The 26,783-nt window shown below is 38.6% G+C and overlaps 1 protein-coding gene across 25 annotated transcripts in view; it reads right to left on the minus strand.

The window, feature by feature from the left end:
• The window catches only part of GPHN (gephyrin), a 299,961-nt gene that overhangs the window by 148,672 nt on the left and 124,506 nt on the right, over positions 1-26,783 (minus strand). For 24 of the 25 annotated variants that reach the window (XM_062619268.1, XM_062619286.1, XM_062619282.1 and 21 more), the window contains one exon: positions 19,964-20,021. The exons of the other annotated variant lie outside the window; for it this stretch is intronic. In XM_062619268.1, the coding sequence (XP_062475252.1) occupies positions 19,964-20,021 (58 nt within the window). The remainder of the gene's footprint in view (positions 1-19,963; positions 20,022-26,783) is intronic. 25 annotated transcript variants of the gene reach the window in all.

The following is a 26,783-nucleotide window of genomic DNA, read 5'->3' on the forward strand; positions in this document are numbered from 1 at the left end:
AGTGTATGGATACAGAACAGCACTCCAATTTTGCCCAGCAACATTTACCAGAGATGCCCCTCTTTTGCAATGAAGAAGGCATCTGAACTGACATCTCAACATATTTGTAGTGGATCCTCCTCACATCTGAGAGATTTTAAGATTACTATCAGCTGTATTCATTCACCAAGATCTAATGGTAATGCATGAATTTAAATGTAAGCTGTTCCCAGCCAACCAGTGCAGGTACAGGCCATGTGACATAACAACTAAAGGTATGATCTTATTGTGATCTCTGATTGGCCTAGCACTGTTCAGATTTTTTCTCTTTCCTGAATATAAGTTACATGGGAATTATCTATGTTCATTCCTCTACTGTAGCGTAAAATAAAACAGTTTTTGTAGAGGACCCTGAACATCATGTATGAGTTGATGGAGAAAGGATTCTTGTACAAATCAGGTCACTACTTGTGAGTATGAAAAGATATATATTTTTCCCCAGGAAAAATGGTGCTGCTGGCAAATAAGTAACAAATTACAGAGTACCATTTCCAGATGGTATATTACCTTCCAGGTCTAATATTCCATGCCAGATTTAGTTTCCAGAAGATAATAAACCATAAGGGAGAAAGCCCCTTCATCCAAAACTAAGCGATGTCCTTTATTTCTCAAAATATAAAGGAAGGAATGGACATCCTGCTTTGATACATTCTTGTGATGGTGGGTATACAAACAATGAAGAGAAAGATATATGCAAGAAAAGAAAGATGATTCTGGAACTGATTCGACTGCCCACCCTTCTCCATTATCTATTGTGTAGGAGTAATCTTGGAGACTCTGCATATGATTCCTAAAAGGGATAAGGAAAAGATAAAAATCAATTGAGATTTATCGATGGTTCTTAATGCAAAGAACACACTGACAGCTGCTGAAGGCAATGAAAAATAAATAAGATCACAAAGATAAGAGTATTTTTCCCTACAAACTCTTGATGTCTTCTTATAAAGACATAGCTCAATAGAAGAATAATAGAATGAAGTAGTAACAGGCTGCCTTGCTGATTAAGATTAGGTTATTGTTTATGCCTGAACTCTGGAATATAAGCATCCAAAGACTAAAATGTAATAAAAGAACCTTTTGGTATTTGTAAGATAATCCATTAATGAACTTAAAAGGCCATTCTCTTCAAAGGGAAGACCCTTTTTAGGATTCAGTCTATGCAGAATCTCTCTGATAGGCCCAAAGGATTATAGCTATTACCCAATACCAGGTGAAAGCTGTGACCATAGAATTTGATGAGCTATCTTCTGCTTCCATTAGAGTTTGCAGAGGTCTCTTAGCATTAGCTGATCCCACTGCAATCAAAGTTTTCAACTGATTATTATACTCAGGAGAAAATTGATGCAGAACAGTTTGCATTAGAAAACTTCTTTCTCTAGAAGCTGAAACTTTCTGGTCATTTCTCTGCTGGAATGTTTTTAAAAGATGTTCTTTTTTTTTGGATACTTACTGACAACAAAATTATTTGAAGTCAGGTGTTAACAAAAGCATTAAAAAATCCTAAAGAGATTTCAAAATCACCTTCCAACTGTTTCTGCAGCTGGTATAAATGAAGCTAAAATCTGCCAGGATACTAAGGTTGTTCAAACATGCCTTTATGGATATAGAAAATTTCACAGGCAAAAAATATCCAGAATGTCTAACAAGCTACAGCATTTTGTAAGAATTTTTTGTATTGTAATCTTCATTGTTTCTAAGCTCCTAAATTCTTGAAAGTTATTTTGTGCTGTATAGAAAAATATACTAACCGTTATATGACAAGAATTATATATGTGAAATAAAAAGAAGTATGTCCTTCTGAACTGACTGAAGTAGAAACAACTTTGTAAGAAGTCTGCCTAATTTAATAAATTTGCTGCAAATGGAGCAAACAGAAGCTTAATTAAGCAATTGCTTTACAAAAGTGATCTAGCTCAGTCTAGTCTCAAACTGTTAACAAAGCCATAGAGGACATGAACAAAGCTCAAAGCAATAAATGAAAAGAGCCAGAAAAGACAATTTAAGCAGAATTGCTTGTAATCCTTGGTTTTGTAAAGACAGGTGGCAAACTTCACTTACTAAAATTTAAGAATCATAAAAGAAATACTAATCAGTACTATCAGAATGAGAGAAGAAGAAAATGCTTTTTGCTAAAGGAAGAGCAATGCTTACAAATGCTTGCTGCAATCATAGCAAGTCTCTTGACTGCTGCAAAGAATGTCTTGGTATATTCAGAAATGCTTTCCAGGCCCATAATTTCCAACACGCTGGTTCTATTCGCAGTTATTGGTCCTGTGACAGAGTTTTCAAACTACTATTTCCAGGGTAAGAAACACTTGCACTAAGCATGTCATCTATACATGTACTCCTAATAGTTAATCTTGAATGAATGATGGCTTAATTAATTAAGTGTTCTGGCAATGAATATATTTGTATCATATGCTTCAGTTGCAAAATCAAGATCTGTGCCAGAACCAAAAGCTGCAGCAGTGAGGGAACAGTCACTGAAGCCCTGCTTCAAGAGGAATGAATGACTTATAACCTCTTAATTCCTTAACATAAGACAAATCAAATCTTAGTGTCCTTTTTACTAAAAGCTTTTCTTACAATTTAAGTTCAAAACTGCAAATGATTTCTCTTGGGCTAATCTTAGCAGACATTTCTTACCATAAGTAAACCTTTTGATACATGTATTTCAAGAAGTGTTTTTCTAATTTAATTTGAAATTGCTTTCACTTTATCTGGTTTAAATGAAACCTTCATAACTATCTAGAAGACATTATTTTAAATGCCACAATTAAGGTACAGATACCACAATTATTCATTATACTTTCACAAATAGGTATTTCATACTCCTTTCCTGCTGTTTACCTTAATAAAGAATGAAGAGAGGATACATAAACACTTTTTTTAAATTTTTTTTAGTAGTTTTCCAAAAGGATAAGCATGAGGACTCAGTAATTACGGAAATGTTTAAGGAGTACAGCTGTAGGTACAGCAGGTTCTCATGAAAAAAGTGCATTCCCATTGTTACTGATGTGCTCAAATCAGACAGGTAGTGGAAGCTGTGCATACAAAATGTCTGCTGCTTCACAGGAAGAGAACCCTTCTTGCTAAAGCATGAGTCATTTTTAGTGTTGTGAAACCATGGAAAGCCCTCTGGACTAGGAAGCACTTGCCTGTTATTTTAAAGATTCAAGACAACACACATGGTAACCTTTACAAGAATCCTGAGTTACTTAAATATTTGGGAAAAAAGTTGCATGAGAAATAATGAACCTTTTTGACTATCACCTGTTTTATGCACTAGTATGTTAACATATGGTCTGTCACATGAAAATGTTTATATAAGTATTTTTTGTTTGGGTTTTAATTGCAAAACTTACTTTTCTGGACATGTTAAAACCACATTACAGTCATCTGCTCAATAAAATTTAGAATAAAGGCATCATCTCAATAATTAAAAATACCACATTGCCCCTTTCAAAGAGGTGTATTACCTCCCACACATTCTACTTTGAGGACTATGATGCATACAGTATATGTTATCTCTGGACTACTGCTTTCCCTTGTACAGACAATTGCCACTTTAGTGCTGGAGAATGATGAAGAGCCTACACAGGCAGCAGAGTCATTCACATAGTATTTTCAGCAAGAAAGAGTAGGTGGAATTAGTGGATGAAGGAGGGTATGCAATAAATATTATCTGTGAGCAAGAACTGGGCAATACCCTCTGGAAATTAAGGACCACACAATGTTCTATTTATAATGTTTCTGATGTTGTAGTGATCCTGACCAGTAGACCATTATACATCACAGAGTTAGTGATCCACACAACAATTCCCCTGCAGCTCCCACAGCATGCTGTGCTGTGCTCCACATTCAGTGTGGTCCTTAGGTCTGTGTCATGCTGCACAAACCCCCTGGCCCAAGGACAGACTCAGTCACCTCACTGCAACGGAGGAGGCTGCAGGCAGCTCCCACTCAATACTGGTGATTACATCAGTAATCTATTTCTTTATCTAAAAGCGTAGCAGGAATTTCTCATGAGCGGGAAAATCTGTTGAAGGATTGATGCAACGCCACATAGTTTCCAGCATCTGAAGCGAGTAAGATTTGCTATGTATAGTCCTTATTCTGCCTTATTAAAGCAGATATTTTATTAAGCCATTTGTTGTCCGGCCTTTCTTATTGAGATCCAGAAAGCACCTGGCACCATCCCTCTCTCTCATTCCCCTACCCCAGTGCAGAAAAAAAACCACCCAGAATTCCCATTTCAACACCCACCACTTGTGACTCTACGGAAGGAGAAGACCTTGCTACTTTTCCTTGCAATTACTAAGCAAGTCTTTTCTGTCGTGTAAGAGCTCTTTCTCCAGGCCTGGAAATATCTGTGAAATTTGAAGATGTTAAAAAGAGATCAAAGATTTACTTTATTTTATTTTTTTGATTTAATTCTGCTAAGAGTTACATATTGCTGATTAAAGACCAGGTCTACCAGGAATCCAACAATTCTATAGCAGCAATACTCCAAGAGCTAGTAGATTTGTATCCATGAATCTAAGCACAGTATTTGACACTTCATCCACTTAGAACTTTTGGTTTCTGAGCTGTAACCATCCATACCAATCAACTCTAAAAAATTAAGCCAATTTCCAAGCCACAGTAGCTATTCTTTCCTAAATGTCACAGATCATTTAGTACATTAGGTCTCTAGCTCCTGTTTCAGCTTTCACTTCTGTCTAACCCCAAAAGCAGAGGTATTTTTAGTAGGAAACTAAGCATTCTTTGTCTGTCACCCAAATTTCAAAATAGCTACCAAAAAAAAAACATCATAAAAGCACTGGCTACAGCACATATTTGATTGGAATGAGCACAATACAACTCTCTACACAGAAACTCACTTTACAGACAAAACTAATTTTTGTCAGGCAGTTCATTTTCTATCCCATTCTTTGGATTTGGGCAAATTTGAGTTTCATGTATTTTTGAACCCTTAGGAAAAAAAACCTATAATAATAATGATGAAACTGACACACACTACCACTTCATTTAAATATATCCAATTGAAGGTCATAACTAGCAAGTTAACATCTGGACACCCTCATTTACAGTACTGACAAAAGAACACTATTCTGCTCAGGAGGTAACTGCAGGCTAGAGGAATAAACAGACTTCATTCCTTTAGGCTCCTTTTATTATAATGACATTTTTGTAGTTAGATACTACATTTCTCACTGACCTACCTATAGAAAAATGTTCATCAGTAATCTCTGTCCTTTAGATAGATGTCAGTATTTGAATGAGGTCTGACAAAATGTGTTTAAATCTTTTGCAAACTCTGTACTTCCATCACAGGGGAAAATTCGTATCTTCCCCTTTTATTTTTTCAGTTTGACTGCTATGAGATTGCCATGGGTTTAGATGAACTGCAACATAGGGTACAAAAATTGTGCAAAAAATATTGAAATACAAAGTATTCTAAGCACACACGCACAAATACCACATAAAATCTCTATGTTACTTCACATAATATATTTAAATATAGAATCATAGAATAGTTAGAGTTGGAAAGGACCTTAAGATCATGAAGTTCCAACCCCCCTGCCACGGGCAGGAACACCTCACACTAAACCATCTCACCCAAGGCTCTGTCCAGCCTGGCCTTGAACACTGCCAGGGACGGAGCATTCAGAACTTCCCTGGGCAATACATTGTAAAAGGGCCTGTGTACCTAAATACATGAAGTGCATTTCAGCTGTTTTACTTAAAGCAAAGTGGCAAATCCAGGGAACTGAGCCATTATGATTAAAGCTTCATGATGTATACCAACTATTCTGAACAGTCAGAATGTATGTCCTAAGTGCTTTCCATGGTTAGGTTCACAGAGAAGACTTAGTTACAGAAAACTCATAACTTCCCTTTAAGTAAGTGTGCACTACTGCGCTTACTTCTTTTGCTGGGTCTCAGAAGTCAACTCGGTGAGGACATTGTGCATGTGAAAGCTTTAATTACACTTAGAGCACAATACTTCACAAATACCCATTTTTTATTTTTGAAACACAGCCGTGTCTTTGATTTCTCATCTACAGAAGTATTCACAGTTCTGAACAGTACTTACAGGCATTTAGGGCTTTTGTATGTAAAGCATTTCTTTACAGTTCCCTGATTTTAAACTCAAGCATCTTTCCTTCAAAACAGCCTGAGGGTAACTGCTGTCTTTTACAGCCTCAAGATACTCTGTAAAGCTAAGTTAGCTTCAGTGTCCCAAATGACACTCAGATTTATTTTTACACATTGTCTTTTTTATATAGCAGCATTCCCTAGAAATATTTATTAAAATATAGAACACATTCCTTGCTCCAAATATATAAACAGTTCTACTCTGTTTTATCAAAGAGGGACAAAAATTTTAAAACACCTGGATGGTAAGCTCTTGTCTTCATCAGGTATCCTCAGATACATAGCTTCTCTTTCAAATTTCATTTGACAAATGTTAGGTAATTCTCACTAAATTTAAATTATGTTCACCTACTAAGACCACTTCACTGGTAGGGATGCAGAAGATCTTTAACAGGAAAGGCCTGAGCAGTATAAATTTCCATAGGGGATCAGCCTATTTGTTAATAGAGAGGTTGGTCATCATGCTACTGAAGCAACACAGTGAAACAGTTACAGTATTTGTAATTTTAAAATACAAGGCTATTTTGATAGAGTGTAACAACAGTAACAAAGCAGATGATAAATAATGAGAGAAAACAGAAATGTCAGCCTATCTAGAAATGGTGAAAGTAAATATATGTGTTACCTTTGCAGTCCCAACATTCCACCTAATCTTGTCAGAAAGATGAGGCAGATGAAATTGAATGCAAATGTTTCTGACAGAACAATTCCAGAAATCCTTGTGTATTTTTTAGAAGAGAATATTTTAAAAAGTAAACTCAGCAAGTACTGCACCTTTACTGAACTCTGACAACTCAGTGGCATTCTCTCTCCCTTATACAATTCTCTGAGGAAAATTTAGTCACATCATTTCTGAATTCCTATTATAATTGAAAGGTACAGAAACAGAGTTACAGTAAGCAATATCAAAATACTAGCTATTTTATCATGGGGGTATCCAGAAAAAGAACATATCAAAAGCATAGGAATAATGAAAGAGGAGCATTAAGCTTTCATTTTATGTTAGTGCTTAACATGAAAAGAATTGTTTTTCCTGCCCAAATAGTTGCATGCTAGAAACACTTCCATGGGATTTTCAAAGCCACTCCAGAAGAGCAAATATTGTGACTTCGACCACAGAAAATTACATTATGTGTATTGTAATATCAAGACATTCTGTTTAACAAACTACTTAATCTTACATCCAAATATATAATACTACTGTTGTCCAACCAAATACACAATCCATGTTGTCTCCACACACCATGGGAAAAAATAATTGGCTTTTGTTACAACCACAGGTCTCTGATACAATTTGTCCATATTGATCTCATATGTACCCAATATGGACTCCATTCAGGAAACACCTGCACCCTGTACTCATGTCTGTCTTCTCCTTACCCTGTGGCAGCACTTCTTAGTCCCCTTATGTAAAAGCCATGAAGTTAAATAGCTCCGTAAACTATGGCTCACACAAAACAAAACCCCAGATAAAATAGGGCGGTTTATCAATGCTAATCAACACAATCAGGCTTTTTATCTCTGGAAAAGAAACATAAAAACAAACCAACCCAAACAAGGAAGCTCTCAGAAAAGCTTTTTTCTCCTGTGTGCTTGTGTTACAGAAAGAGACATTAGGAGAAAAATTCCTTTTGGCATGTTAACATATCGGCCAGGCTTCCTCATTTGAAACTGTTGTTATATAGTATTTTTGGATGTGGAATAGATCTCTTCCTCCAATCTTTTTCTGGATCCTTTTAACAACCTATTGTCAAGTGTATTTTCATTAAGATAATGTGTTCAAGTAACATTTCTGTGTTTTTTACTATTTTATAAACACCTCATATGAAATTTTGAATGCTGGGTGATTTTCAGTAAACTATATCAGGCATAGAAGTAAAATACCAACTTCACTTGAAACCAAATTTATGTAAATCAAGAGTGGGAGAATTCCAAGTGCTTCTTAAGAATTCTGTTATCTATGTAATGATTAGTATTAAGCAATCTAAAAAACAGAGGTGTTTTTCATTACTTACTGGTGTGATGCTCCCTGAACCACTAAATCATTTCAATAGTTGTCCTGGGTTCAGCAGTAGCAGTCATTTTTCCCCTTCTTGGTAGCTGGTGCAGTGCAGTGTTTTGACTTTCAGCTCGGGAACAGAGCTGATAACAAGGATGTTTTGGTTTGGCCAAGGACTTTGTGAGCCTCATGCTCTGCCAGGGAGGAGGGGAAGCCAGGAGGAAGCAGAGACAGGACACCTGACCCAAACTGACCAAAGAGGTATTCCATACCACAGCACGTCATGCCCAGAATGCAACTGGGAGTTAGCTGGAAGGGCTGGGAGACTGCAGGGTTGGAGGAGGTATCGGTCAGTGCTTGGTCGGGCTGGGGGGGCGAGTTATCGGTCGGCTGGTGGTGAGATGATGTATTCTCTTCCCTTGTTATTTCCTTTATCATTATTATCACTGGTGGTAGCAGCAGTGATTTGTGTTATACCTTAGTTACTAAACTGTTCTTACCTCAACCCGTGGGAGTTGCATTCTTTTCGATTCCCCTCGCCGTCCCTCCGAGAGCAGGGGGAGGGCAAGAAAAGGGGGGGAAGTGAGCGAACGAATTACCTGACTGGGTTTAAACCATGACAATAGTCTAGACTAGTGGTCTCCAAAGTGGAGTGCATGCAGGATGATGACTGACCTGATCTCCTATGACAATGTGACCTGCTTAGTGGATGAGGGAAAGGCTGTTGATATAGTTTACCTGGAATTTAGAAAAGCCTTTGACACTGTTTCCCATAGCATTCTCCTAGAGGTGTACTCTTTGCTGAGTTAAAACAGACCAGATGTCTGGGAGTGAAAAGTAGTAGTGAATGGAGTCATGAACAAGTCATGTTTCCCAGGGCTCAGTACTAGGGTCAGTTCTGTTTAACATCTTCATCAATGGTCTGGATGAGGGGATCGAGTGCACTCAGTAAGTTTGCAGATGACACCAAATTGAGTAGGAGCACTGATCTGCTGGAGGATGGGAAGTCTCTGCAGAGGGATCTGGACTGGCTGGATTGATAGGCTATTTCCAAGGCTATGATGTTCAACCAGGCAAAGTGCTGGGTCCTGCACTTGGGTGACAACAATCCCGTGCAATGCTACAGGCCTGGGTAAGGGTGGCTGAAAAACTGCCCAGGGAAAATGACCTTGGGGTGTTGGCTGACACCTGGCTGAATATGAGCCAGCTTGTGCCCAGGTGTCCAAGAAGACAGATGTATTTTATTGGTCTACATGATTTGGTAACACAGACATGGGTCAAGATAAATGTTCAGTTCTTGGCAATAGAGATGTGGTGGCTAGGGCTAAGGCAAGCATCTTCATCTCCACATACTTTGCTCTCATTTTGTTTACCTAGAATACATCCATTTCTAGAAGCCTTGATAAGCCAACATTCCAGCTCTGTGTACTGTCAGGAATAAGATAAGCCTCTTACCCAACATACTCAATAAAGACAGAATCCACTTAAAATTTTCCATTTTACATCTGTGCTCAGATACAGCTCATCAGCATGAAATCTCATCTAGATGAATCTTGTGCATCTGATTAAAAAAAAGCATCTGAGCAAACAAAATGCCTCTAGCCACAGAGTTCAGCATGCCTGTTAATGCTATTTTATATAATTTCCTTATGATATTTATTTGAAGGAATTTTTGTGTTGCTTTTCTGTTAAAAGAATTTAATGTTTCCTATTCTGTTTTAGATAGTGGACCTTACATGGGATAGGGTAACTAAAGGATTAGGGCACCACAAAGAAAAAATTAATTATCAGAGAAGTTTAATTAGGTGTAATCACACATGTTAGTACTAAGTATTACTCTATTAATGCAGTTTACAAACTTGCATATCACAGGGAGGTGTGTGCAGACTTGGTTGGTTTCTTCCTACTGTGTTTTTCCAATCAAGCCATTAAAACACAATATAAAAAATCTAGAGAGAAAACATTATATGAAAGCAAAATAAACTGTACTATTTTAGCAGAATTATCTGCATCCACCAATTACAAATCTTTGTCAGAATAATACAATCTAATGAACTGGTTTGTGATGGAGAGATAACTGCTGTGTTATAAAGTTTCAGCTTCATCAATTTTAAGCGAATGCTTTCTGTTATTAGGAACTCCATTTTTTACTGTTTTTCCACCTCCGCCCCAGGCAGTAGATTCTCAACTAATAAAAGACATATTCAAAGCTTCAGTGCCTTAAGGCTGTCTTACAATTTGCCTAAATTAAGCATGAGAGTTAATTTAAGAAGTGCAGTAGAAATAAGGGAGAATGTTGCTGAAATGCAACCAAATGTGCCACTCATGGATGTTTGTCTCAGTCTCCTTATCTGTTCCTCATATGGAAGTGATTCTATAAATAAGATAATTTTTATAATCTGACTCTAAATATTTTTCAGCCCTCCTGTGCCATTTTGATGATTAAGGGATCAGCCCTTCACAAACCATTTATGTGTGAGCCTCAGAAAGTTTTCTGTTATGGTGTTGGTTCCTTTTCTAATAATTCCTCACAGTAGATGTTGGGTTTTTTTCCTTTTCTTTCCTCCCTTTCAGTTGCTCCTGAACACTGAGCTAATAGTAACTACCTTAGCACACTTCTCAGATCTCATTCTTGAATTGCAAAAGTCAAGTTAGAGATCCCTACTTTATTTGCAAATTTAGGATTTTTTCACAACTGCCGTACACATCAGTAAACATTTACTTCCATTGGATTTCATCAGAAAGTTTGTCACCCAGCCATTCAGTATTTCAATGTTCTTATCTGCAGGTATACTTAATTTCTCTACAAATAACAATTTTCATAATTCACTAAGACATTACCTGTAAATGCTGTAGAACCTGAAGGTGGGTTTCTTTAAATAAATAAAAAAAAAACAAACCCACCTGATCTCCATTTTTCTTATACATACAGTACCAATATTAATGTATTTTGACAATCAGAAAAGAACTTTCAGAAATCTATTTACCACAAGAAAAAAGAATCATGTTGTAGATCTGCCTCAAACCCACGCGAACCCCTAACCAATTATGACATTAACAGTTATAAGACAACCGTAAAATTTCTTTCACAGATCTCAAGAAAGAGTCACCACAATACATTTTGATAAGGTAAATATAACCAAACAAAAATTAATGTAACAGGTCACATGGAAAATTATTAGGGCCTTTATATAAACTCGATTTACTTATAGAGTTGCCAAAAGCTATTTGCTGCTTAATAAAATTGTACTATGGTTGTTCTGATTCAGCTTAAGTGACTTTTCCAGTGAGAAGCCACTGAAAACACTGTCCAGTATACTAGGTAAGATGAAAAGCCCAAGAACTGTGTTAGAGCAAGCAAGAAGATGGCCCAAGAACTAACTAGGTTTCAGGTGATGATCAGTACAGAGATACATATTTTGCCAGAATGCAAAACTGAAGAAAGCCAGGATGAAAATAGAGAAAGATGGTTACAAGGCCACAGAGAGAATTTACGCTTGAAAACAAAAAGAGATTTGAAGTTTTTTGTGGTTTATTTCTAATTTACTTAGTGAAGAATGATTTAATAGATAAACAGGACTGTGAGTGTAAAAAACCTGATATACATTAATCTGCCCTCTTAAGGGCAACAGCATCAATAACGCTTAAATGCTGGGTAACCAGAAAGGCTTGAAAGATTAGCAATACACTGGTTTGTTTTGCAAATTAACTGTCAGCTTTTTTTTTTTTTTAAATCCTACTGAAATTTCTCTATTTGCAGGAGAACCACAGAACTATTTTGTTTTGCTTTGGAAAGTACATAATAATGTTATTTAAGTGATTTTTTTGTCATCGGCATGTGATTTCAACTTAAATCTTCCTGTTCTTTCCTTCCCAGTGCTGCGATACTCCATGATCTGCAAAACATAGGCTAAACTTCTTTTGGATGTTTGTAAGACCAACTTTCACAATAAAATAGAAAATGCATTAGTTTAAATCCTTCTCACATTAGAATAGGAAATAATAACAATGCTTCATCATCTTCTATATTCAAGACAGCTTGTAAGAGGAAGGTAGTGAGGTGGTCTCCTCTGTCATTTCTTGAGCCATGCAGTCTTCCAAGGCCACAAAGCCTATGAAACATAAGATGGAATACAGCTGGAAAACAAGAAATGACAACTCCTATTTTCATGTGGAAAGTTAATGAATATACTTTTTAATCCGGAGATCTAGGTATTTGATGTCCTTGCCAGGAAAGCAGGAGTGCTTGCAATGTACTCAGCAGTCCTAATAGTGATTGGAGTTTGATCATTACCAGAGATATAGAAATTTGTTCCACCCCCATGTACTTGCTAGTGTCTCTTCCAAACAAAAAAAGTCAACTTGGCCATCTTTGACAGATGCCAAAAAGAGCATAGGCTCAGCTTCTCCCAACTGAGTTGCCTGGTTTTACATCATGCACATCTACCGAAACAGTAGAAACAATGAGAAGGCAGAAAGGAAAAATGCAGTATGTAATACTGGTAATGGTAGCAACTGCCTGCGCCTAAAAGAAAATCCCATCAAATGCTAGTGCACACCCACAAGGGCAGGGCTGAATCCTGTTGTCCAATAATCAGGGAAGAGCGATAGACACTTCAGGCATCTCCCACTTTATACTCTTATTGTATAGACTTTTTTTTTTTTTTGGTTGAGAGGTCAGTGATTGCACTGAATATCCACCATCCACACATGAGAGAAACAGATGAAAAGATCCTTCAGTGAGTACTCCCCTAAGAGTTTCTATACAAAAACTTGAGATAGCGATAGCTATAGCATAGAGAACAGTCATGTCCTCTCAAGAAAAGAGTCTCAAGCTTTTCAGAGCAGAACAACATGAGAGTCCAAACAGGTATCTACAACAGCTACTGGCTTCATAGATGGGGAAAAAAAATCCCATGATAGAAAAGTCATCCTTATAAAACACTCATATTTCACTGGTGGGACAGTATGCCTGGACAGTGGGTCAGGCTCGCACAGCCAGGCTTGGCACTGAAAACCTAGACTCTATGCCAGAACCAGTGTAATATAGACTGTGCTTTCCAGAAAAAAAGGTTAGACTTAAAAAACCAAAGCACTGAGAATGCTAATGAGAAGAAAAACTGACATAACAAAACAGATAACAAAATCACAGTCAAGTAGAAGCAATAGACCATGATACAATATACTATAAATATTCAGCTGTTGACAAGAGCTAAAAGAACAGAGCACAAATGCATGGCATGGGAGAAGAAAGAGCTACAGGCACATTATCAGTACTGCAAGGGGTCTACATATCTAGACATAAATGACTACATATATGTGCTTACAGCATGAATCCTTACACACAAAGAAAAGTAATTTTTTGCTTCATATAATGCTTTTCTCAGTTTTCACACATCATCTCTCACACAAACTTTTCATTCTCTCCAGCATGGAAACAACAGTTTGTAAGACCATTTAACGATTAACACAGCAAGTAAAAACTCCAAAGTTCTTTCTGTCATCTAAACAATGTAATTTATATTTTTGTGGTCATATGTAGCTTAAAAAGAATACTAATCAGTGATTGACTATGCTAATACAGAATTTAGAAATTAAATTGTGAAGATATCTGTGCATACATCAGGAAAACTTTAATTAAAGGGAAATATAATGAGATGTAAAATTGTTCTAATGTAACATGCCCCACTTCTCAATTGCCTGAGCTGGATTCATAAGAAGGTCTCCTTTGTGGAAACCTGAGAACCAGGTAGAAGATGTAGAAGATTCAAATCTGAAAGTTCATCAGGGCTCTCATACACTCAATTAAGATCTCAGAATAGCATCTATTTTTTGTTACTTGTTGTGACACCTGCAAAACATTTTATAAACCTTCTTTTCCTGGCTGCAGGAGCACAATAATCTGTCTACTGCAGAGCTGGATTCTGACTGCATATTAAAATACAAAGCCTCAGTTTTAGCCAGCACACAGTCCAGCATGACTAGTAATCTACTCATGGAAGAACACATGGCCATCATATATTGCCTTTAAATCTTTTTCAACTTCTACCTGTAAGCTTTGAGTCTATAGAGATACTACTCATTACCCATTCAATTGATAATACCTTTTTATGTCATGCTACTCAGTAAGAGTTCTTGTGCCATGAATTAGTAATTCTAACCTAAGAGGCAGAAGAAGCAAAACACTATCAGAAAAAACAAGAACCAGAACTGTTCTTCCTGCAAAAGTAGTAAAAGCTGCTTGGTGTTTTACATCTCCAATTATAGGATTTAAACAGCTTGAGTCTCTTCAAAAAATTCTTATTCTCAAAGGTCACTGGAAGATTAAATCTATTTTTTGTTTGTGCTGAATCCAAACAGATACACAGAGCGTATTCATCAAATTATGATGCCTCCCATTAAAAACCTTAGGGAAACTTTTTGTGAAGATCTTCAGCAAATGCTCATACACTTAGAAGATGAACATCAATACAATGATGAAATAAACCAGACTGAGGACTTAAAGTCCTATGCAAAACTGCATAACAGCACATCTCCTTGTTTATGTAATGTGCTGTTGGTTCTACAGAAGATGCAAAAATATTTAAAAGCCCTAACACCAACTACTGAGATACAAAGACAGTCTTGTGAAGTCCAAATATTTTGAACCACAATTCTGTTGTTCTTATGGACTATCCACCACACTAATAATGACTACCTTTCTTTCATTTTTTTTTTCAGTCTTTTTGATACAAGCACTTGTTGACAAATTCCTACTTACTTTTCCCACACATTGATAAACATGAAAATACTTTGAAGGATCAAGTCCAGTGTCTCTTGGCTGCACACAGATGTTGCATGAGTTTCATCAGCTACTACTACTGGCATAAAGAACAGATTCTGGCACACAGTATTATGTAGGTATATGACACCACAAGGTCTACAAACTTGGAAGTGATTTCTGAGAAAGTCTCTGAATAGACTGAAATTACTTGTAATAATTTCAAAGATGCTTATTTTTGATGTCAGAGAGTCCAGCTTTGCTCTGAAATGCAGCTGATACTGAAATCAGCTTACTTTGTTCATAAGATGACCCTAAATATGATTGCATAGAAAAGTTAAAATCTCATTAATTCCTAAGTAAGTCACCTAGAGCAACTGCCCTCTAAGAAGACACATTCCCTTCTGTGGCTAATTTCCCCTCGCACACAGTTTTTAATAACTTTCTACTCTTGAATCTTTATCACCAGAGTCTGTTGCCTCACAGGCCAAAGACAGTCTGAGAGGAGTGAGAGCTATTTATGAAAAGGATTTTAAAGTTAAACTAGTAAGTGAACACATACTTCTAAAGAAAAAATAGAGCTATCATTATTCAGGGAAAAGGTCGATAGTCTTAAATGTAGCCTTTAATGCATATGTGCTTTCATTTAAAGAACAACTAACTATAAAAGGATTAAAGGTGTTTAAGGAGCATGAAGAATGTCTCGTGAAAGGGTGGATAATGGGACTAAAGAAAATTCCTGTCTTCCTCTAGAACCGCTTTACATGTAAATTACAAATTTACAACCAATTCTAAGAAAAAATTTCTAACAAGATTTCTTAAAATTAACTGCCAGAGGAAGTAACCATTTAACCTTGTTCTCTGCACTGGAGTATCTGTATCTGTCTCTTACGACAAGTATTACAAGAATGAAATACAATGGCAATGCCATTCTTGTGCATATCGTTTTTATGAACTGAACACATCCTCCAAAATTAATTTCTTATCCTGAGATTATTAAATGCATGCATATGCCTATGTGAAAAGCATATGGGGAAACACTTAGAAAAAAAAACAAAACAAAACAACAAACCACAAAACTAAACCCAAGCCACCCAAAACCAACAAACATACAAAACCCAAAACCACCCCCCTTCAATTACATTCTTTTCTTCTGCTCACTTGCAAATCCTAGCAAGCCAGGTATTTTTTTAGAAATCTGTTAATGAATGGCCTTTTCATTCACTGAGTCTTCCTCCAGCATAACAATCCTTCACAAGGTATGGAAACAGAAAGCTGCAATCAAAAAAAGACCATCTCCCACAGTATTATAAACCATAACATGGGAGTGTTGACATATAAAACTATCTACAGGCACAACACAAAAACTTCCTCTCATTAGTAATAGTCATAAACGGTTCCTTACTCTTGAGGCAAACTCCATGTTGTAAATGAAATTGTATTTTGTAATGAATGCCATTAACTGGAAATAAGGAAATGTTAAGTTTACTACTATTCTTTTTCTCTCAAATGTAGTTGCTTTACTTTCCAACCAAAATATTCTTCAAAACCAGTGCTGCCTGATATGCTCATAAGTCCTCATATCCATGAAATTATTTGGCCTTGGAAGACCTGTTCTTTAGGCACAACATACTACTAGGGGGGGACAAGAAGCAAGGCTGAAATCTGCCAATGTGTTTTTGCAAGTTTGAAAGGCTCCTTGCTTACAAGATGAATAATTCTGACAAGACCAAAAGTCTCAAGAATGTCGGAACAGTGACACTTTCTCAAAATATGCTGTAATTACTATATTCACTGTCTTCATCAGTTCCTGCAGTATGTTAAAACCAGAAGGTACTGAAAACAAGGTGCCATTCCTTTAACTGGTGTAGAGAAATGACAGGAATGCAGATGGCAGTACATCCATTTAGGCATTCACTCAGTTTTATCTCCTCTGAAAGCTTCTCTTATTGAAGCACTGGTTCTGAAGATCCTGTGATAGAAGACATTTCTATCTTCTAGAAAAGTTTTCAAGGGGGAAAACCTGAAATTTGATGGTATCTTCATATGGTTACCTTCTGAACACTCACACTTTGGGAACCTAAGCTACTATAACAAAAATCTAGGGAAGATAAGTTACACCCCACCCCATTTCAGACATATATAGATGCTGAGGAACTGTAGTGGTGATTGGTTCCATACAATTCTTCCTAAACTTGTGTCCTGATTAAACCACAACACCTTGATAATGTGCAGGAGAGTAGTTAGGGTACATGCTATCACTTCTACCATAAATACTCCTATACATATGCCTATAAACACACCAGATACTATTTAGCTTTGGTAAGTGGGATGCACTGCTTTAATTATACACAACACTCACCATATACACTCATTCAAAGAAATAGATAACTTTTGTACAGGCTATAATCTAGATACCCATATATGATCTCACAATACATATGTACAACTAGTAAAATCACACTCACATGCAAGGATAAATATATTCTAAACACTCCAGAATGGAAACATTATACAGACATGTTAAAATTTGCTGAGTATTGCAATATGGATAAATAAATTCTCATTTATATATACATATATCTATTTAGAAACATGCATTTCATTAAGCTTCTACAGATGTTTTTCAACCAGCAGGTATATTAAGGCTTACAGAGTTTTTCCTCTGCCACAAACTCAGAGATACAGTCTCTTTATAACAATGTTCTACTTAAGATGTAATTACGTGAATTAACAAAATTGATACATCTGTTTTCCTTACAAATTATTGTGAGCTGTAAAGGAAGTTAATCTACCACCTCTTCTAGAATATATGGAAACACTGTCAAAGAGACTTCTTATTTATTTGTCATAGTAATTATTGCTCTCTGCCTGATAAAGTACACTCTTTGCCTTTTAAGAAAGCAGTTCTTACTTTGTAAGGACTATTAGAAAACATGAATATTCCAAGTCCTGTGAATATAATTCAGCAGCCTGTCAAGTTAAATCGGGTATTAAAAATGGAGCTGTTCTTCTTGCATATTCATCAAATTAAACCCCGTAGTATTTCATGTTTAAACAGGAAAGGGATAGCTGTGAGGCAAAATAACTCTGAACTTTTGTACATGGAAGAAGATTCTGTCACCTCGACAAGTAACATTCCAATAACATAATTTGCTTCTCTTTTATTTCCTTCTTTCTCCTTTTTCTACTCAAATGTGCTTGGAGAACCTTTCAGAAGTTAAGACACCTTGTATATTTACTGCAAGAATACTAAGTCTCCCTGTTTTCCAGCTGCTATTCAAAATGCATTTATACAACAGAATATTTTTCCATATTTGATATAGATTTGTCCATTATACTCACTACTAGTGTGTCTTAGCATCTTCCAGTCATGCCTTATTTCACATGAATAACACCTATTTTATTGCAGCTTCAGATGTTCAATCATTTAAGGTGTGAGAGATGGGCTGATTTCAGTCAAAACCTAGAAGACCCCATTACCTGAATAAGACAAGACAGCTACCAGAAGCAAGCAAAGGAGATTTTTTCCGAACACTTCGAATAGCTCTGACTTAGAAAATACAATCCTCCTTCTACACTTACATGCTAGCACAACTGAGATCAACGAGAAACCCACCCTTTGCTGTGTATCTCAAGCACTTAAACACCAACTGAGAAAGAAAGAGCTGAACATTTAGAACAGGCCTCCTTAGCAGTTGGGAGGAGGAGGCAAGATGGAGGACATCACATTCCTGTGACTAGTGATCTTGCCTAACACAGTAATTTCCTAAAAAATAAAATTATTCCTTATTTCCCAGCTTTCCATGTTCACTGCACTCAGTTTGCACAATAAAGCCAGAAATATCAGCTTCCTTTTCTCCATCTTCAACCTTAGCAAAATGTCAGTGGGTTTGGATTTCTTATATTAAAGAAGAAAGATTATGGTTTACAGTTTTTTGCAATTTTTGGTTTTACAGTTTTGGTGCAGTTCTCTGGACATCATGAAAATATTGCATAATACAAGTAAGTTCAGAAAACCTTCTCTCTTTCTTTCTAGTACCAAAGATTGTACCTATCCTAAAAAATTGTGCTCCTCTTAATACTTTAGTATAGGAGTCCATGAACCTCAGAGGAGAGAAATAAATTGTGATCAAAATAAAGTGATAACTTTGATGCAGATATGGGCAATCACTGTATTTTCTTACAGTGAGTTTGACATTGATTAAGGATGAATAAATCCTTACAACTTTACATACAACGAAGTCATATCTAGATCAGATGATTATGCAAACACTTCCCTTTACTAGATTTTAAACTACGCAACTCCTTTTGCACAGCTGAAAATGAGTAGAAGAGAAAGCACAATGTAATCAATCTTAATGAGCAAGCAATATGTCAGACGGATTGACTACCAACCAAATAGAGAACCAGCTACAAGACCACGCTGCCAGACCTAGGCCAAATTCTCACCTAGTACCAAACTTTTACTCCACTGAAGAACAAAACTGACAAAAATTGCTGAAGTACCTTCCATGAGTGGGCTCAGGTAAAGTGAGGTTTTTTTATCATGTACACTTCATTGCAGGCAAACCTCAGTATTTGTTGTGGTCAGTCCTCAAAAATCAAAGAGCTTTTAATGATTTTGAGTACCAATGACTTCATACTATCCCGTTTTAAGACAGATAATATTGCAAAAAAAAAAAAAAAAAGCAAAAGGACACTATGTTTATATTTATTTTGTTATGAAAATATAACTCAATGTTCACATTAATACTGCATTTGTCTTCAGGTAACAAAAGAGAAACATGCTTAATTACACAAGTTTTTGGCATCAAACAAACCCTACTGAAGTCAACTTAAGCTGAAGGTAAACTGTACTTGTAAAAATAATAAAAATTCTATTTTAGACACCTCCCCCCCATGACAAACTTCAAAGCAAGAAATAACATGGCTTTTTAATATGACATTCCTGTAATTCTCCAAGCAAAGAAATTCAGTGTTGAAAGGCAATAATACTGTACCTTGATTTCTTCTATTTCATCTGGCACTATCTTGTATGCAGATATAGTCCCACCCAACCTGAAATCAGGAGAAAAAAATATTCTCTGAAATCAGAACAAAAATTTTCTCAAAATAAATAACGCAAAGCACAAGATGTTAATGGTGTCATTACTTGTTGCAAAACACAAATATCCTTCCTACAAGTTTAGAGGTAAAATGTGCTAAGCTCCAAAACAGCAAAAAAACCCTTTCCTTTCTTTATCCAAAGAAAAATCCTCATGTAACTAACATAAACATTAGAAACAAGGTGTCCTTCACTAGCCTGAAAGGTAAGAATGAGGTCAACCAAGCAGAACTACCATCACCAGGATGTTATTCTTTATATTAATGGCCATCAGGCATCATACTCTGACCTCTTGTTTGTTGTCCAAGTTATAGGGATAAGTTTAAGTATTTGAAACCTGATATGCTTTGTGCTCAGTATTTCACTAAGCTGCTATATAGTCTTAAATAAATCCAAATGCAATTTTTAAATTGATTTTATTTTAATTAGACGCCTGTGTACAGAACTCACAATCCACACAGACTCTATGGCTTCCGTGTTTGAAGAGTCTCTGTTGCTCATGACAGGTAATAAAAAGTAGGTGATGTGCAATAGTTGGCACTGATGTAGAAAAAGTGGGGTTTGCTCCACATTGAACTTACTTGTCTATATCCTGCAAAAGTTTATGGTAAAGAATAGTTCACATGCTGAGGATGTATGAATAGCATGTACTACAAATTGTGCTAAATAGTACATTTTCTCCAGAGACATGCAGTCATGGCTTCTTTTATTTCACGAAGCAGTATGATTGATAGTGACAACTAAGACCTAAAAATATAACTACCACTAATGACCTCCCTGCCAGCTCTAGCAACACTAGTCATCTTCTAGGTCCTACAGAAACAGAAATCATACAAGAAACTAAAGCAGTAGACAGCTATCAAATGTGCATTTGTATTATCTGACTATTATTGGAATTTTTGCTTCCCATTGTCAGCATTTCTACACCGATGTATTTCCTTACATTCAGTCTTGACATTATTACACATATTGTTTACTCAACCTAAATAGGGGAGAAGAGAGTAACACAGAAAGCACATTAAGATTTTCCTCGTAAGTCCTACCTTTCTGTACCTCTACAAGTAAGTCACTCAGAAATTGATGGTTTGAAAGCTTTAGACAGAAGATGAAGTCTGCATAGAAACAGCCAAGTCTGAAGTCAATCACTGCTCCAAGTAATATCAACTAAGATTTCTGAGGTAGAGACAGGGTCCATACCACAGCATTCAAATTCATGATGAACCATTAGAGTGCACTAATTACCCTCTCCTATTTCATCTGCAACTTCCATTGCTGCTTATCATCAGTTATTGCACACGAACAGTCCTTCTGCTACTGGAATGACGTCCATTAGAAAACATTTTTTATTTAGTTCTTTTAGATGCATTCTTGCCCATATTCTGGAGTACCCCAAAAAATAACTTCATTGACTTTCTATCCTATAGCAGAAGGGGAGGACAGAGTCTCTGCTGCCAGCACTCCACCAGCACGGAATTCCGCTTAGTTTATTTCTTTACTGCCTACCCTCAGCAAAACTATTAAGCACTTTCTTGGAATAAATAGGGAAAAAACAAAACAAAACAAAACAAAACACTAAAAATCAAAATAATTGAGTCAGTAAACTCATCTGGCTTGCTTAAACCATTAATTAGCAACATTTTCAGCAAATACTTCTGCAAAGTTCTCCACCAAGAGCTTAGCATATTCTAAATCCGCCAAGTTGCAGTCCAAATGGTAGCACATTTTCAAGTAAAATGTCAATTACTAACAGTCCACAGTTTTGAAAGAGAGCGTGACAGAGGACTTGCATGAGGCATATGTTTTTTCATTTTCTTGGGAGTAACCTCTCTCTGCTGGTTGGTTTTGTTAGAAAGTTTTACACCAGCTTTTTTGTTCACAGCGTTTCAAGAGCAATTACACTGCAATCAGAAAAGCAAAGGATCAGCTGGCATGAGGACACATTAACTACTGTGGGCTTTGTACACTAAATTCTAACACAGCATGAATGTGTTAGAAGGGCCAGAATTCAATTCACCAGGGACCTAATTCTTGTGCAGATTCACTCTTCATATTTCACACATTTTAGTTTTATTATAGATTTTATTACATTTTCTTCTAGTTGAACAACACAACATCCAGCATCCTACAACGTAAATGGCATTTTCTCTTCAGAACAAATACACAACCAAAAGCAAAGCTAAATACAATAAAGTATTATTTACTAGTGGAATTATTTTAAATACTAGTTAGCTTTAATTTTTCACATGTGCATATGCTACAGATAATCTCTGAAAGGTCACGCAATTTATATTAAAATTTCAATAGACACCAGTCTCAACAGGTTTGTATCATACCCAGCATGTAATACTGACACTCCAGTTCTGTAATCCCTTTGCAGGAGAGAAATGAAATTACTCCTAGATGTTGAAATTAGAGCTGACACAATAAAAATGAAGAATCGCACCTCATATTGGCCTCAATTGGTGAAGGTATTTGAGGAGAGAATCAGAAAAGATGAGATGGGAAAATCCATAAGAACAGTTAGGAAATACTAAATCTCATGTAAGTATTTGCACAGGATTTTGTGAAAGAATATTGTCGTGGTTTAAACCCTAGCCAGACAGCTTGTTCACTCACCCCCAATGAGTGGTGCCGGGCTGACAGCAATCGAGGGCCCCCCCCCCCCGGGGCTCTCCCCTTCCCCGCTCCCAGAGGAACAGGGAGGAGGATCGAAAGAGTGCAACTCCCACGGGTTGAGACAAGAACAGTCCAGCAACCAATGTACAACACAAATCACCACTGCTACCACCACTGACAACAATGACAAGAGAAAATAACAAGGGAAGAGAATACAATACCACCGGCCAAGAAACAAGTCCGACCCAGAAGCCCCCGTCCTTCCACGTAACTCCCAGTTACCCCCCACCCCTGGGCATGACGTGCTGTGGTATGGAATACCTCTTTGGCTAGCCTGGGTCAGGTGTCCCGTCCCGTCTCTGCTTCCTCCCGGCTTTCCCTCCTCCCTGGCAGAGCATGAGCCTCACAAAGTCCTTGGTCAGGGTAACCATCACTTAGCAACAACCAAAAACATCGGTATCGCCAGCACTGTTCCCAGGCTGGAAGTCAAAACACAGCGCTGCACCAGCTACCACGAAGGAGAAACATGACTGCTACTGCTGAGCCCAGGACATTATCCACCCCTTATTCCATACCATTCACATCATGCTCAGATCCCACATTTTCAGTACACCATCGCTCTCCCACATATATACATCTATATACACACAGACCAAGAGAAAGAGATCATTTTCTTAGTGCATGGACCAATCCCTATAATGCTGTCCATTCGGTCCATGATGTCAGCTTCCATCTCTTGTAACAATCTTTCAGGGCAGGAAAGGCTGTGTACAGTATTGGATCGCTGCCTGCTGATGCTGGTCGTTCCTTTACTGCGGAACTCATCCAGTTCTATCAAAGTTCATTCTCTGTTGGGATGATGGTTGGAGGGAAGTCAGGGCTAGTCGCTGGTGACCTGGAGACATCTAGTTGATGGGCTATAAAAGTATTACACAGCAGGCAACAGCATACAATTAAGTTCATTGGCTGTTTTCCCCTAAAATCAAATCCCCTTGAGGTAAACATCGGACTTCCCCATCTTCCCGCATTACCCACCAAGTATATCCAGGTCCCCGAGCACAAGCAATCCCACAAGTGGGTTTGCCTTTACCTGAAGCCGGAATAACCCAGACTGTCTTCCCCAGCAAATTCTTCATATGCACCACGGGAACTTTGTCCCCCTCTACAATATGTAAAAGTTCTGACTGGGCTGGGCTGGCCCTGTTGGCAGATCCTCTGGTGTTGACCAACCAGGTGGCCTTTGGTTAAGTGTGGATCCCAATGCTTGGAAGATCCCCCACCCACTGCTCTCAGTGTAGTTTTTAACAGCCCATTGTACCGTTAGATTTTCCCAGAGGCTGGTGCGTGGTAGGGGATGTGATATACCCACTCAATGCCATGCTCTTTGGCCCAAACATCTATAAGGTTATTCCGGAAATGAGTCCCATTGTCTGACTCAGTTCTCTCTGGGGTGCCATGTCGCCACAAAATCTGTTTCTCAAGGCCCAGGATAGTGTTCTGGGCAGTGGCATGGGGCACAGCGTATGTTTCCAGCCATCCGGTGGTTGCTTCCACCATGGTAAGCACACGGCGCTTGCCCTGGCGGGTCGTCGGCAGCGTGATATAGTCAATCTGCCAGGCTTCCCCATATTTATACTTCGACCATGTTCCTCCATACCAAAGAGGCTTTAACCGCTTGGCCTGTTTAATTGCAGCACATGTTTCACACTCATGAATAACCTGGGCAATAGTGTCCATTGTTAAGTCCACCCCTCGAGACGGGCCCATTTATGTTGCATCTCTGCCCTGATGGCCCATGGGCCCACCGGGCCAAAAATTATTCACCTTTACGTTGCCAATCTAAGTCCATCTGAGCCACTTCAATCTTAGCCGCTTTATCCACTTGTTGGTTGTTCTGGTGTTCCTCAGTGGCCCGACCCTTGGGTACATGGGCATCTACATGACGTACCTTCACCACCAGGTTCTGCACCCTGGCAGCAATATCTTTCCACAGTGCAGCAGCCCAGATGGGTTTACCTCTGCGTTGCCAGTTGCTCTGCTTCCATTGCTGCAACCACCCCCACAGGGCATTTGCCACCATCCATGAGTCAGTATAGAGATAAAGTACTGGCCACTTTTCTCATTCAGCAATGTCCAGGGCCAGCTGGATGGCTTTCACCTCAGCAAACTGACTCTAGTCACCCTCTCCTTCAGCAGTTTCTGCAGCTTGTCATCCAGGACTCCATACAGCTGCCTTCCATCCCAATGCTTTCCCACAATACGGCAAGACCCATCAGTAAACAAGGCATACTGCTTTTCACTTTCTGACAGTTTATTATATGGTGGGGCCTCTTCAGCACGCATCACCTCCTCCTCTGGTGACATTCCAAAATCTTTGCCCTCTGGCCAGTCCATGATGACTTCTAGAATGCCTGGATGACTGAGATTTCCTGTTCGAGTTCGTTGTGTAATTAGTGCAGCCCATTTACTCCATGTAGCATCAGTTGCATGATGTGTAGAGGAGACCCTGCCTTTGAACATCCAGCCCAGCACAGGCAGCCGGGGTGCCAGGAGGAGCTGTGCTTCAGTGCCAATCACTTCCGAAGCAGCTCGAACCCCTTCATAGGCTGCCAGTATCTCTTTCTCAGTTGAGGTATAGCTGGCCTCAGATCCTTTATATCCCCGACTCCAAAAGCCGAGGGGTCGACCTCGAGTCTCCCCTGGAGCTTTCTGCCAGAGGCTCCAGGTAGGACCGTTCTCCCCAGCTGCAGTGTACAGTACATTTTTTACACCTGGCCCGGTCCGGATGGGTCCAAGGGCTACTGCGTGAACTATCTCGCGTTTAATTTGCTCAAAGGCTTGTTGCTGCTCAGGGCCCCATTTAAAATCATTCTTCTTCCGGGTCACATGATAGAGAGGGCTTACAATCGAACTGTAATTTGGGATGTGCATTCTCCAGAACCCCACAGCACCCAAGAAAGCTTGCGTTTCTTTCTTATTAGCTGGGGCAGACACTGCTGTTATCTTGTTGATCACATCTGTAGGGATCTGTCTACGTCCATCTTGCCATTTTGTTCCCCAAAATTGAATCTCCTGTGCAGGTCCCTTGACCTTACTCCGTTTTATGGCAAAACCGGCTTTCAGCAGGATTTGGATTACCTTCCTCCCTTTCTCAAAGACTTCTTCTGCAGTATCGACCCACACAATAATGTCATCAATGTATTGCAGGTGTTCTGGAGCTTGCCCCTATTCCAGTGCAGTCTGGATCGGTCCACGGCAAATGGTAGGGCTGTGTTTCCACCCCTGGGGCAGTCGGTTCCAAGTGAACTGGACACCCCTCCAAGTGAAAGCAAACTGTGGCCTGCACTCTGCTGCCAAAGGAATTGAGAAAAATGCATTGGCAATATCAATCGTGGCATACCACTTGGCTGCCTTTGACTCCAGTTCATTCTGAAGTTCTAGCATGTCCGGTACGGCAGCACTCAATGGTGGTGTTACTTCTTTCAGGCCACGATAGTCTACTGTTAGTCTCCATTCTCCATTAGACTTTTGCACTGGCCATCTGGGGCTATTAAAGGGCGAGTGGGTCCTGCTGATCACCCCCTGACTCTCCAGTCTACGGATCAGCTGATGGATGGGAATCAGGGAGTCTCGGTTGGTGCGATATTGCCGCCGGTGCACTGTTGTGGTCGCAACTGGCACCTGTTGTTCTTCGACTTTCATCAACCCCACAACAGAAGGATCCTCTGAGAGACCAGGCAAGGTGGACAGCTGCTCAATTTCCTCAGTCTCCAAAGCAGCAATACCAAAAGGCCATTGGTACCCTTTTGGGTCTTTGAAGTACCCTCTCTTGAGGTAGTCTATGCCGAGGATGCATGGAGCCTCTGGACCAGTCACAATAGGGTGCTTTTGCCATTCCCTCCCAGTCAGGCTGATTTTAGCCCCCAGCACAGTCAGCTCTTGGGATCCTCCTGTCACTCCAGAAATATAGATGGGTTCCACCCCTTGACAGCTTGATGGCATCAGGGTACACTGTGCACCGGTATCTACTAGAGCCTTATACTTCTGTGGGACTGATGTGCCAGGCCATCTGATCCACACAGTCCAGTAAATCCGATTGT

Source organism: Pezoporus occidentalis, unplaced genomic scaffold (assembly GCF_034315485.1).
Source record: "Pezoporus occidentalis ecotype Australia unplaced genomic scaffold, CSIRO_AGI_Poc_V1 ctg21, whole genome shotgun sequence".
Lineage (NCBI taxonomy): Eukaryota > Metazoa > Chordata > Aves > Psittaciformes > Psittacidae > Pezoporus > Pezoporus occidentalis.